The following is a 12,256-nucleotide window of genomic DNA, read 5'->3' as shown; positions in this document are numbered from 1 at the left end:
TCCCTCTAACACCAGTACCTTCACATTCAAGTAGGTTCACCGCTTTTCTCACCTTCATTGCCGGTAAGAGTTGGGTTGCTGAGGGGGAGGGGCTGCGGTTAACTTTCAATATCAAGTGTTTCTGATATTGATCTTGTGAACTTACCTTTTTCCCCCTAGCTCTGCTGCTACTCCTGACTTTTCACCCAAACCCCTGGCCTGTCAGGTGTGTTTTATTTCCTGCAAGCCGCGCTCTTGGGGGGAAGGTTTTTTCTGTCCACAGTCTACGATAATACTGTTGAACTGTTTGGGAGTGAAGACTGCCAAACAGGGTCACATCTTCATTTCTCCCTTAGTTCACGACAGAAGGAGCAGGAGATATATTTTACACATTTGTTTACAGCATTTGATCTTAGGCCTGGTGATATTTCACCCTATATAAACATTCACTTTTTTGCTGCATACATTTTATATAAAAATGTTTGAGAAATCTAAAACTGCTGCATAGGACAAAAAGTAAATGGTTTGAGGATGTTTGCATGTAGCGAAATGCATATGTCAATGAACTGCATTCTCCCACAGAATCCTCATTTTGATAGATCATCCCCTCAGCATCATCTGCTTGGAAAAATTGGACAGGGGGTGTAGTGCGGCCCGGCATCCTGTCCTTGACCTCTGCATGCCTTGATTGCACCACTCATTGACTTTGGATGTGACATCGGCCATCTCACATACAGTGTGCACTATGCCCCCATAACCTAGTTCCTTTTTTCGGCACAATCCGCACATTGTTTCAGAACAAGACTTCATATTTTTCAATTCGTCCTGCTTCAGTATGTTGGGGGCCCAAACCTTCAGGATTTAAATGTTATTGGGACTGCAACTTGAAGTCCATCACGGACGCTCACAACAACTGTGTGTGGTGTCTCTCTGCGGAACACAATACAGAGCAATGTGGTTTCTGTCAGTCGATGAACTCGCAGGCTCTGAGGGAACACTCTGCTAAACTGGAAACAGGGAGGCCTCTTTCGAAGTCGCCGGGCCAGATGGGCCACCAAATCCTCTGGCATTGACACTGAGTGGCCCATTGCCAAGAAGGAATGTGTGTGGCATAAGAGAGAAAAAAAGAAATCAAATTCGCACAGCAAGTCTCACCACTCTTCTCCTCATACTCCCACAAAAAGAAGTGCAGACACAGGCATGCAGCAACTATGAGTTCAGCCTCCACGCTTTTGGCGGAACCAACACCAACTGCGCCTTTAACGTCTGGAGCAAAGGTGTTTACGAAGGGTCAATGCCCTCATCAAATCAAAGACCACTTTGGCGTTGACGCTGCATGCAGTAGAAGCATCTAATGGGCCTATCTGGATTCCCCCGTCAACTTCGGTTTCCGACACAGGACGGAGGTTACACACCAGAGTTAATAGTGGATTTCTTCACGCTATGTGAAGCATATTTGAAAACGAGGGGGGTCCAATCCCCTTTCGGATGGAGCCCTTGATGAGCATGGGACTGGACCAGGCACCAGACTTTATTTCCAACCAGGCGCAGCTCATGGAGTTGTCTGCTGGCTTCCATGACACAAGCGGGCTAGATACATTCCCGGATGCGCAGTACCCCAAAGTGGTTGAAAAGGGGCTTTCGATGCCCCAGCCAGGCCATTACAGAAGTACGAAATGACTGACATATTAGACAAGTGATCACAATCAGAGAGCGACTTGCCCTTCAATGCAGCAGTAGCGCACTTGATTATGACGTTGTGGCAATGCCCGTATTAGACGTTGGGCAGTCGGCAGTGGCCTTGCAAAGAAATCTAAGCCGGCACTATGCAACCTTCCTTTTCTTATGGCCCACTGTATCTCTGAAGGGCTTGTGGGTCAGGCCGCGACTGTAGGTTTGAGACTTTTGAGGTCGAACCTCAGACAGGGAGTCAAAGAAGGAGGATGCCCTTGCAAAGTTTTCACATCCGGGAGCCAAATACTCTCACAGCCTCTGAAAGACCATGTCAGAGGCAGCCAGTCATATTCCCAAAGGGGAAATAAGGACGACTTCCTGGATATCATGAAAAATGGTAAGGCAGTGACATGCCAAGCCTTTCAGGTGGCCTCAACACAGCGGAATGCGCTCTGAGGTTACTGGGGATGTAGACGGTGCTTTGGGAAGCCTCGTACCTTCAAGGATCGGGTTTTTTCGCTAAATGTTAAGACTAAACTCCTCGATATGGCCTTCGATGGTGAGCACATTTTGCAGAGTGAAGCCAGATGATTTCCTGGAAAGGTGCACGGCCCCAAGCATGCCGCAAAATCACTGAGGCTGCCAGTTCATCAACCAGCCCGTCTCATTCAGCTTCAGGGGCGGGGCTTTAGGAGCTATACCCCCTTTGCGAGGAGGGCACAGTTGCACCAAGACAAAGAGGGGCAGAGAACGTTCTCATCCGCCGGCTCGGATAGAGAGTCAATGAGGAAACCCATCAACGGCATTGTCAAAGCCCATTTGAGTTCTCACCACATGCTTCTCAAGTTGATGAGTCTCCGGGCCCTGGGAGAGGTGGAAGGAGGTGACCTCTGTCGCCTGGCTTTTCTAGTTGGTGGAACTAGGGAACAGTCTACCCCTTCTCAGAAGGCTCCCAAATAGACCACCAACTCTTCCTCGACAGTTAGATCCCAAGGTCCAGGAGGAACTGAAAGCTCTATTTATGAAGGGGCAATGACGGAGGTTACAGCCAATGAGAGAAGTATGGTCTGGTACTCTTGCTACTTCCTGGTAGCCAAGAAAGAGATAGAACTCCATCCTGGACCTCAGGGCCTTGAACAAGTTCCTGCGGGAGTTTTGGGGGTTTATGCTGGATACCTTACATTTTATTTGTTTTCTCAAAACAGTGGTTTTAGCACACTTTTTGTTCAAAAGTAGAAAAAGTCTGTCTTTTGTGCATTTATTTATTTATCCATTGTTTCATGTGGACTCATAGTCCCAATTGTGGTCAGCCGACACTTGTTTCGACCGCGTAGGCCTTTATCAAGGCAGGTGGTATGGAATAGATGCCCCAAATGGGGTAGGGTGGTGATGAGCGGTCAGTCCATTGGATGACGGCTGGGCTTCAATTATTCCCTTAATAATTTTCAATCTGGGCGCATACGTGCCTCTTGGTCCATTGGCCGAGTTCCTGAGGGAGGACACATTTAGATGGTTATGTTGAGAGAGATTCTCTAGGCTCTGAAATCCCAGGACTAGTTGGTATCACTCGACCATTTTACAGGTGCTGATCCATCGGAAGCACAAACGTTTCCCACGTTTTGTCATAGAGGACACTATTATCCATTCAACGTGCTTCCATTTGGCCCGACCTCCGCACCCAGGGTATTCATCAAACTGATGGAAGTGGTGGCAGTGCACTTCAGGTGATCCTGCATCTTCGTATTCCTTTACCAGACGAGTGGCTGATCCAAAGTGGTTCCCCAGAGCAGGTTTCGAGGCACCTAGAGGACATTTGCTTGCTACTGCACAGCTTGGGCTTCTCCCTAAATTTTTAAGAAGTCCCACATTACCCGAACGCAATTGGAGCTGTACTGGACACTCAGCGGGGAAGGCCTTTCCCCCTGAGAAGTGAGTCATCAGCATCGGACAGATGTTCTCACGGTTCCTGAACGGTATAGGACGATTTTACCGTAAAAAAATGGTCGCAATGACTAAAAGTTATAAAAATGCTACCAATAGAGGTCAGAACACCAAAAGTTTGAAACTTTGGAGGTAGTATTAAAAAAAAAAAACAGGGGATGTGGGGGTGTCCTCCGTATCGCCCTGCTCACAGTACTTTATGATATAGTGAGCACGGGCTGCAGGGGACACACCTACAGCCTTCCGTTAAAAAGAAAAAAAAGAAAAGAAAAGGAACCTGCAGCGCCGGTTCCCGATCACGGAAGTGAAAGGGAACTAGCGCTGCAGGAACCCAGCGTGAAGATGAAGGTAAGTGGGGTTTATGTTGGGGGTGGGGGTGTACTGAGAGTGTGGGTGGGGGGTGTTATGGGTGTGTTGTGCGTGTGGGTGTGAGTATGTATATGTGCTCGCATGAGAAAGGTGCAAACTTTTGGTAGTTCGCACCTTTCTCATGCAAACGTTTTGCCCGCTGTAGTTTCAGCCGCGGGCAAATCACTTGGATTCTTCCTGAACTCCTGCAGTCTTCCAGCATCAGACTTCGCCACCTCTTAGGCCTCATGGCATCCTGCATTTTCTTGGTTCCCAGGGGCCAGACTTCAGATGTGCTCCCTCAAGTGGCTTCTCAAAAGCCATTGGTCTCAATATTCAGGTGACATGACATGCATCCTGCGGATATCGGAGATAGTTGCCAATGAACTCTCATAGTGGGCTAACAAGGAAAACATTATGGGGGGAACCTTGTGGGCAAATTGGCTTGAGCCCCAGGTGGTCACGAGCACCTCTCTGAGAGGCTGGGGTGCACACTGTGGGGTCTGCAGGTGAGCGGCTTTGGTCCCAAGTGGAATGGCGTTGGCACATCAATCTGCTGGCGCTGCAAGCAGTTCCGACTAGCCCTGGCTGCTTTTGTGTCTTCCATCAGGGCAAAAGAAATTCCAGATTCTGGCAGATAATGAGGTGACCATACACTACCTCAACAAGCAAGAGGATGCACAGCCTTTGCCCCTGTGCAGGGAAGCCATGCATCTGTGGTTCTAGTTTCTGGAGATCAATATCTCAATCTTTGCAGCTTATCTGGCAGGGATGGAGAACAGGTTGGCGGACACTCTGAGCAGGCAGAGCACAGTCTCTCACAAATGAGAGATCTACCAAGAGGTCATTGCTGAGATCTTCTCCCTTTGGGGAGCCCTATTAGCTGACATGTTTGTGACCAAGAACGCACGAAATGCAAACAGTTCTGCTTGAGGGAATTTCCTCCAAGGGGACAATAAAAAGGGGACACATTCTTGGTGGAGTGGTTCTTCGACCTTCCCTATGCCTTCCCACCGATCCCATTCATCCCCTGGGTTCTCCGGACGTTCTGGTTCTACCTGATCTTAATCACCCTGGATTGGGTGAGCAGGATGTGGTATCCATCTCTAATGGAGTTAGCCGTTTGCACGCCTCGCTGGGTGCCCCATCCAAATCCATGATCACTCAACCTACATAGGTGGCTCTTGAGAGGTTGAGGTTGGATGATTGTGACATGAATGATGACGTTTTGGAGGTGCTGTTGGCTGCGTGCAGAGCTTCCACTAGGTCTTTCTGTGCATGCAGATGGAGAATGTTTGAGGCATGGTGTAAGATTAGAGGCATAGAGACTGTGTCACGCCCCAATTCCAGAGTCATGAAATTCTTGTTATCCTTGGCTGGGTCGGTGTTGCAAATAGGCACAGTAAGTGCTTTTTGGCCATCCCTATTCAAGAGATTGCCGGAGCAAGGATCCTTTCTCCATCACTCTTGAGGCCCATTTTTCGAAGGGTCTTGTAATTAAGTTCCCTTACAATACTATTGTATTCAATACCATAACCATCCAGGAGCCAGGGGAGCCCAGGAGACTCAAATCTGAAGCCACCGCAATTATAAATACAACACGGTTGTATTTATAATTGCTGTGGTTTTCTAACCACAGCAATCATAAATACAACAACATTGTATTTATGATTGCTGCGCCTTTTAAGTTTAAAAAAAAAAAGAAATAATGTCCTAAATCCTTTCTAATTTTTCTTTTCCTTGTATGGGAATTGATTCCCTCGGCTTCTGAGCACAGGTGAAAAAAGGTGAGGAACTGAGGTATGCAGGCACAGTGCATGCTATATATATATGTGATCGCCAATGTCGCATCTGGAGCCGACGAGTGGAGTGGTCAAGACAAGCTGAGGTCGAAGAGATGGCAGTCACACTAAGCTCCCTGTCGTATTTTTCCGAGCAGCTGACACTGAGGAGATGATCTATTAAAATGAGCAATCTGTGGGGGGAGGAATCCATAGAAAGTACATTACTGGATAGACATTTCTCCTTCAGTATCCGGCCAGAGAATCTGTGTTGGTGCTGGTGGAGAGAAGCCGGTCTTCACTTTGTTTCAGTTGGTAGCAGGACATTGCCCAATGACGTGAATAGGAAAAGGCAGTTTGCCCTGGTATGCTCCGAGTTTAACTTTCACTGTTATGCAGACTACTCATCTGAAGGTGTAACAAAGCTAAGGGCCGTCTGTGAGTGAGACACAGAAAAGACAGCATAACAAATATGCATTATTTAGTCCCTACATCTTTAAAAGGCGTTACCACCTTTTATCACAAAGGGAATTTTAAAGTACGTTTTGGCAAAGGTAATAGGCCTGGCCGCACACATAAATGATATTCTCTACAATTGTTAGTCCATAAATTCTCTGTTTACTTCCTTCTTCCCAAAACAGGTAGTACAATACCTTCACTTCAAATTCTTATCTGAAACCTGGTGACGCACTCATTTACAATGAATTCTGGAGAGTATACAGAAATACCGGGGTTTGACATGTCAAAAAACACCCAATTACTGTGATTTGTTTTTAAAGAAACGAACAGGGGGTAGATCTGTCTTTGGCTGGGGCCTTCCTCTGGAACAGCCTCCCTGCCACTCTGAAACTTGAGGAGAACCGCCTCCGGTTCCGGAAGCAACTCAAGACCTTCCTCTTTGCTTCTGCCTTTGCCCCCCCCTTCTCCCCTGCTGATCTGTTCTCTCTCAGCACTGTGCACTTGGCCTACCCTCTGTCTTCCGGGCCCAGTTACCTGCTCAACCTGCCACCCACCCGCACTGCCTCCGGACCACCCCTTGCACTGGAATCAGTATCTGTACCCATACACCCCCCCCCTTTTCTTCCTGCACTTATCAGACATACCCTGTCTGCTGCCTAAATCCCAGCACTTGCCACTTGCTGGCTGCACTACCACTGTTTGTTGTCTTTATTATTTATTTATTTATTTATTTATTATTTATCTGTTTTCTCCTTTGCTCCATACTTTCCACTTCTCCCCCTCCCAGGCACTTTTACCCTCTTCCTCTCCCATGCGCTTTTACCCTCTCCCATGCACTTGCACGTTCTCAATGTCACTGGGCCTAGTAAGATCGTTGTTTTCTCCCTTGTTTGCCTCCCTTGCCTGGTCACGCTCTGAAAAACTTGTGTACGAGCGCGATATAAATTAAATATCAAATTCAATTTGTGAAATGGAATGTCAGCCCTGAATGTTCCTTACTGTGTTTCCTGTTATAGAATCAAGGGCTGGTGGGTCCTGAACCACTACATCTCCACCTTTCTGTCAGGAGTCATGCTGACATGGTGAGTCTGCTTTTTCTGCTTCTTCGTCACACTTCGTAGGTGTGCCAGCAAATCTAACATGTGTTAATGAAGTAGCCAAGTAATTGCTGTGCTTTCTGCCCGTCGGTACCTGCGGAAAAATTAAGGGTGCACGTTTAATTAATGTTTCCAACCCAAAACTCATTGGAGATGTTCTTAAAATGTTGATTTATTATAATTATAATTGTGCTTTTATAACACGCTTAATACCAGAGATTGGTTTCTAAGCACGGGATCGAGATTCGAACCTGCGTTGTGCTGCGGTGTCTTGCTTCCAAGAAACGCATTGCCTCTTAGCTAACCCCCCTCACCAAATATCGTATTGCCACAAGGTATGATGTTGCTAATGCCTCTCACAAATTGAAATACCATTGAAAGTTTTGAGAGTCTTGTATGCCGAGCCAACACTGGAAAAGTCACACAATAGGATTGTACTAATAAACTGTCTACGCAAAAGGCCAGGGCATCACAATATTTTTGACCAAAGGAAGAGAAATAATGAAAATATATTTCTCAACAAATTAGTAAACATTTAAAATGGGGTGCAGTGTAATTTATTTTATAAACTGCAAACGTGTCTTGAAGGAACCATTGAGTTGTAACAAAGGTTATTGTGTGAACTATTGTTTTTACCTTTACATATTTATGGAAAGAGAGGTGATTTTGTATGTCTAAATGTGGACAGTAGAGGTGGTGAGTAAGGACTGACTGTGCCTGCTCCTCCAAGTGTGCTCTCTGGAATCGTAGATCCAGACAATATCATTGAGTGGAAGACTTGGGATTGTGAGATGGGATACACAATGTATATGTAGATTTAAAAAAACAGGTCCACTGTTGGGAGCCCTAAAAACTAAAAATGTTCTTCAACTTGATTGTTTTGACAACAGGGAGCCAATGGATTGTTGCCAGAATTAGAGAGACCTAATTGCTTTTTCACAGGTTTGTTAACACATTGGAAGCTGTATTCTAGATTTCTGCTTTATTTATATTGTATAAGTGTATATATATCTAGGTGTTCAATATGTTGTAGAGGCAGACCTAAATAGAGGTAATCATGTGAGAAACAACATCATCAATATAGTGAGCCAGAGAGAATGCAAGACGGCACAAAATCTTTTTCAGGATTTTAAATTAAAAGAAACCCAACATAATTATGGCTTTCTCTGGTAAGATCAGAGTCAACTGCCTGTTGGAGTGAAAGCCAAGGTCCCTATACCCCTAATCTTGACTATCGCAAGATGTCTAGACAATTAGGAGAAGGTCAGGACCCAAGAAGCCTTCCTATTGGCTGGAAACATATTCTCAATCTTTCCAGTGCTCCATCAACAAATGTGCATTTACCTTCCACAAACATATGTGGTGGCATTGAAAGTTTCAAGTGATGGTGAAGAGGTTTTTGGCAGTGGCTGTTTGGGACAAAATGGTTGGAGGTCTGTGCACAGTGGACTGTAGCAAACCTGTTCCGAATGCCTGTTTTCTTACAAATCTAAACAGATCTATGTGAATATTGTGAGAAGAAAAAAAAAGAAGCCAAAATTTTGAATATTTTTTTTTCTTTACCACATATATAAGCAGGGTGGAGGGGATCCCCAATAACCATCCTCCTTTTGTATTTACTTAGCCCCCACTCCCCCACATATATGTATGTGGTTAAATGGGGGTCTCATATTTCTGCATTTTGGGCTTTGACATTTTTGCATACTTTATTTGGGTATGGTCCTATCTAAACTAGGCAATGACGCACAGCCTATAAAAAGGCTTGCCTTTTTTAATTCAACCTCATATTTTTTTTTTCTTGGTTGTGATGCTGCCACATAAATGAAAGGGCTGACTGGGTATGTGGCCATTAATGTTAACACGGTGCTCGAAGAGTGTAATGGCTCATGGAAGCTGTCAGCAACTTGTACATTCTGGTGGGTGCAAAGGATTGAAAGATCCCAAGAACACTTATTAATCACAGTAGTTGAGGAACAATATTCCCACAAACTCCTGAGCATGCCAAAAGAAGTTCCCTCCATATTTAGATTCTCAATAGGAATAGGACAAGCTGATAATGAGGGACGTGTGAGGCGAATCACCAGCACTACAAAGCACATCTTCCTCCTCCTGGTCTTGCCCACAAGCTCGCATTCTGGACCATGCCATGTAGTGGCATCAATGACTGGTGGGGAAGAGTGGCCTGGCTTATGATAGCTTATCTAGTTTCTTTCTGCAATTAATAGATGGTATTTAAACACCTGTAATAGTAATAACATTACTTATGGTCACCACCTAGGTAATAAGGGGGTGCCTGGCAGTGAGGCAATGTAGGAAAAGCAACCCATGCATGCCATACAATTTTATAAAGACTGAGGCATGAGGTGTCTTGAAAGGTGCATGACTTGATGTATAATGGATGTTTAAGTTTGTCTTCTTCTTAAGTCTGTGTTCTCTCTTCCAGGCCAGATGGATTAATGTACCAGATCTTCCGAAATCAATACCTCTCCTTTTCGATGTACCAAAGTAAGTTGATCGCAGAACAGAAATACACACTGACAGAGAAAGATGTGGTGGGTCTGTTGGGAGTATCTAGCATGCTGAAGACGTCCACACAACAAACCCCATTACTTCATGAGGTTTATATCCACTCATGTCTCATCACACTCTGAAATATCAATGTCAGACAATGGAAGGTGCTGGATGGAAAGAACTATGAGTAGGAATCTGTACTTATCCATAAAACAGTCACTTGTTAGGCCACTTCCCAAAGCACTGTGCCACCACTCTGCACAGATCCCGTCCTGGCTATACCTTGGTTCACATGCACAACTATGTAGTATGGAGCATCTTCTCCTAATGATTAAGGGAGTGTATTGCGTTTATGTTTAGCCTCTATTGTTTCAAAAGGGGGAGTGCATGTTCCATGTCAGATCAATTTTTTACCTGTCACTGTTTTGCTTGGCTGATGTCTTGCTGTTAGATGAGTATTGACCCCCATTTAAGTGCTGGCGATTCAATGGTGGCTTCACATCTGATCTGTTGTAGGATAGTGAATGAATGCACATTCACTGCAAAGTGGCTTCTCTTTGGAGATTGCTTAATTGGGAAGTGTTCATATGTGTCAATTAATTCCTTTAGATCTCTCTGTGGGTGAGAATGGGTAATAAGGGTCGTCTTGAGCCCTTTAATAGAGATGCTATGCATGCACTTTCATTGCTTGGGGTATATCACAGGGCTTGTCTTTGTTGGCTGGTGTCAGCATCCTCAAACAGACGGTGCAAGGGGCTCTCTCACGCGGAACATCAGCTGGGCCCTGAAAGGGCCATAAAATACGCAGACACAGAGATACCAGTTACATGTCTTTATTCCCTACTACATAGTGGCCAACTGCCGAAACCCCAACCCACGTGGCCCCCCTGTACCCACCCCTTCCCTAGCCCAACGTTCCTTTCCTCGTCCTGCGGCCTGAGCTGAGAGCCACCCACACAATGATATTGGATGGCTACAAGAGTCAAGTTGCAACGTGACATCTCCCCCCTTTTTATAGTATAGCTTGGCCCACACCTTTACCCCATTTATTCAATCGGTGTCAGCGGCTTTATGCGGCTGTGTTGAAGTCTTTTGTGATATGGAGGTTCTTGGGCAGGTATTTCCTCCAAGCGTTTCTTCTTCATCAGAGGGTTCACTATCTCATTGGTATAACTCATCTGAAAATGACCCATCAACATCAACACTTGACAACTCCCATCTCAGGTAAGCGACCTGGAAGTCTCTTGAAACAAGAGGAGTTTCTTGTGACCCCTTGTTGGCGATCTCCACTGGAAGTCACCGTGTTGCCCTTTTTGGCAGTCACTATCAACATTTCTGGAGCAAATGTCGGGTTTTCCTTCCGGGCACTTGGCTGGCAAATAACCTGATCTCCTAAATCTATCTCACACTCTTGTACTTTCCTTCGTGTTAGCTCTTTCTTTCATCTTTTCCTTTTGTTCTAGATCAAGATTCTTAAATTGATGTTCAATGGGTGTGACGGGTTGTCGGCTTGGACTCTCTGGTAGTTGTTTTCGGATGACTCGTCGAAATATGCGGTCAAACGGGTGCACTCCAGTGGTACTATGAGGGGTGTGAAGATAATTCCATAGCAACTGATATAGTGCTTGCACAAAGGGTTTGTTGATCAGACTGGCTATCTGTAAGGATTTCTTGACATTGGCCATTAATCGTTCAACGATCCAATTAGCTTGAGACCATTGCGGCGTTATCTTGTGGTGTAGGTAACTCATGTATTTGGCAAAGTTCTCAAAATCATAACTTGTGAATGGGGGTCCATTATCTGATTTCAGGACCTTTGGTATGCCATAGACAGATAGCATTCGGTCTAACGCTGGAATGACGCATGTTGCTGACGTGGAATCAATGATCTGCGCATCTGGAAATCGGGAATGTTCATCAATGAGTACTATTACGTAGTTTCCATTTTGCGGTGGTCCAAACAAATCGACTGCTACCTCTTCCCAGACAACTCCGGATAGTGTCATTTGTAAAAGATTTGGGTGCGGCTTGGGACCCTCTGGTGCGCATAGCTCACATTTACCCACAACTTCTTCCACCAGAGTATCTAATTTCGGGAACTAGACCTTCTCGCGCAGAAGACATTTTGTGGAAGCTAGTCCTCGGTGACCCTCATGTGCTAGCTCAACAACACGTTCCCTTAGCGATGAAGATATGACGACTTTTGATCCTTTCATGACAATTTGGTTTTCAATTACTGTCAGCTCATGCTTTACAAGTTCAAATGCCTTGACGTCATCTTTCACAGTCTCTTTTTCTTGTTTAGCTTGTTGTTTGGCATGTGACATCCTGTCAGTCCGTATACAGTGAGTTACTATAGCAAGGGCTTTGTCATTTTCGGATTCTTTACTTATTGTGGCCCACTCCATTTGCAGAGGTGGAAGGTGATGTATGATGTAGTTGATGTAATTATCTGCAATAGATGGA

At 45.3% G+C, this 12,256-nt stretch overlaps 1 protein-coding gene across 2 annotated transcripts in view; it reads left to right on the top strand.

The window, feature by feature from the left end:
• The window catches only part of TMEM120A (transmembrane protein 120A), a 473,343-nt gene that overhangs the window by 273,861 nt on the left and 187,226 nt on the right, over positions 1 to 12,256 (top strand). For both annotated transcript variants that reach the window (XM_069614937.1, XM_069614938.1), the window contains 2 exons: positions 7,199 to 7,264; positions 9,723 to 9,784. In XM_069614937.1, coding sequence (XP_069471038.1) covers positions 7,199 to 7,264; positions 9,723 to 9,784 — 128 coding nt within the window. The remainder of the gene's footprint in view (positions 1 to 7,198; positions 7,265 to 9,722; positions 9,785 to 12,256) is intronic.

This window comes from Ambystoma mexicanum, chromosome 9 (assembly GCF_040938575.1).
Source record: "Ambystoma mexicanum isolate Mex_15411 chromosome 9, UKY_AmexF1_1, whole genome shotgun sequence".
Taxonomy (NCBI): Eukaryota; Metazoa; Chordata; class Amphibia; order Caudata; family Ambystomatidae; genus Ambystoma; species Ambystoma mexicanum.
Note: the sequence above shows the minus strand (reverse complement) of the source record. Positions and strands in the feature narration are given on the sequence as shown.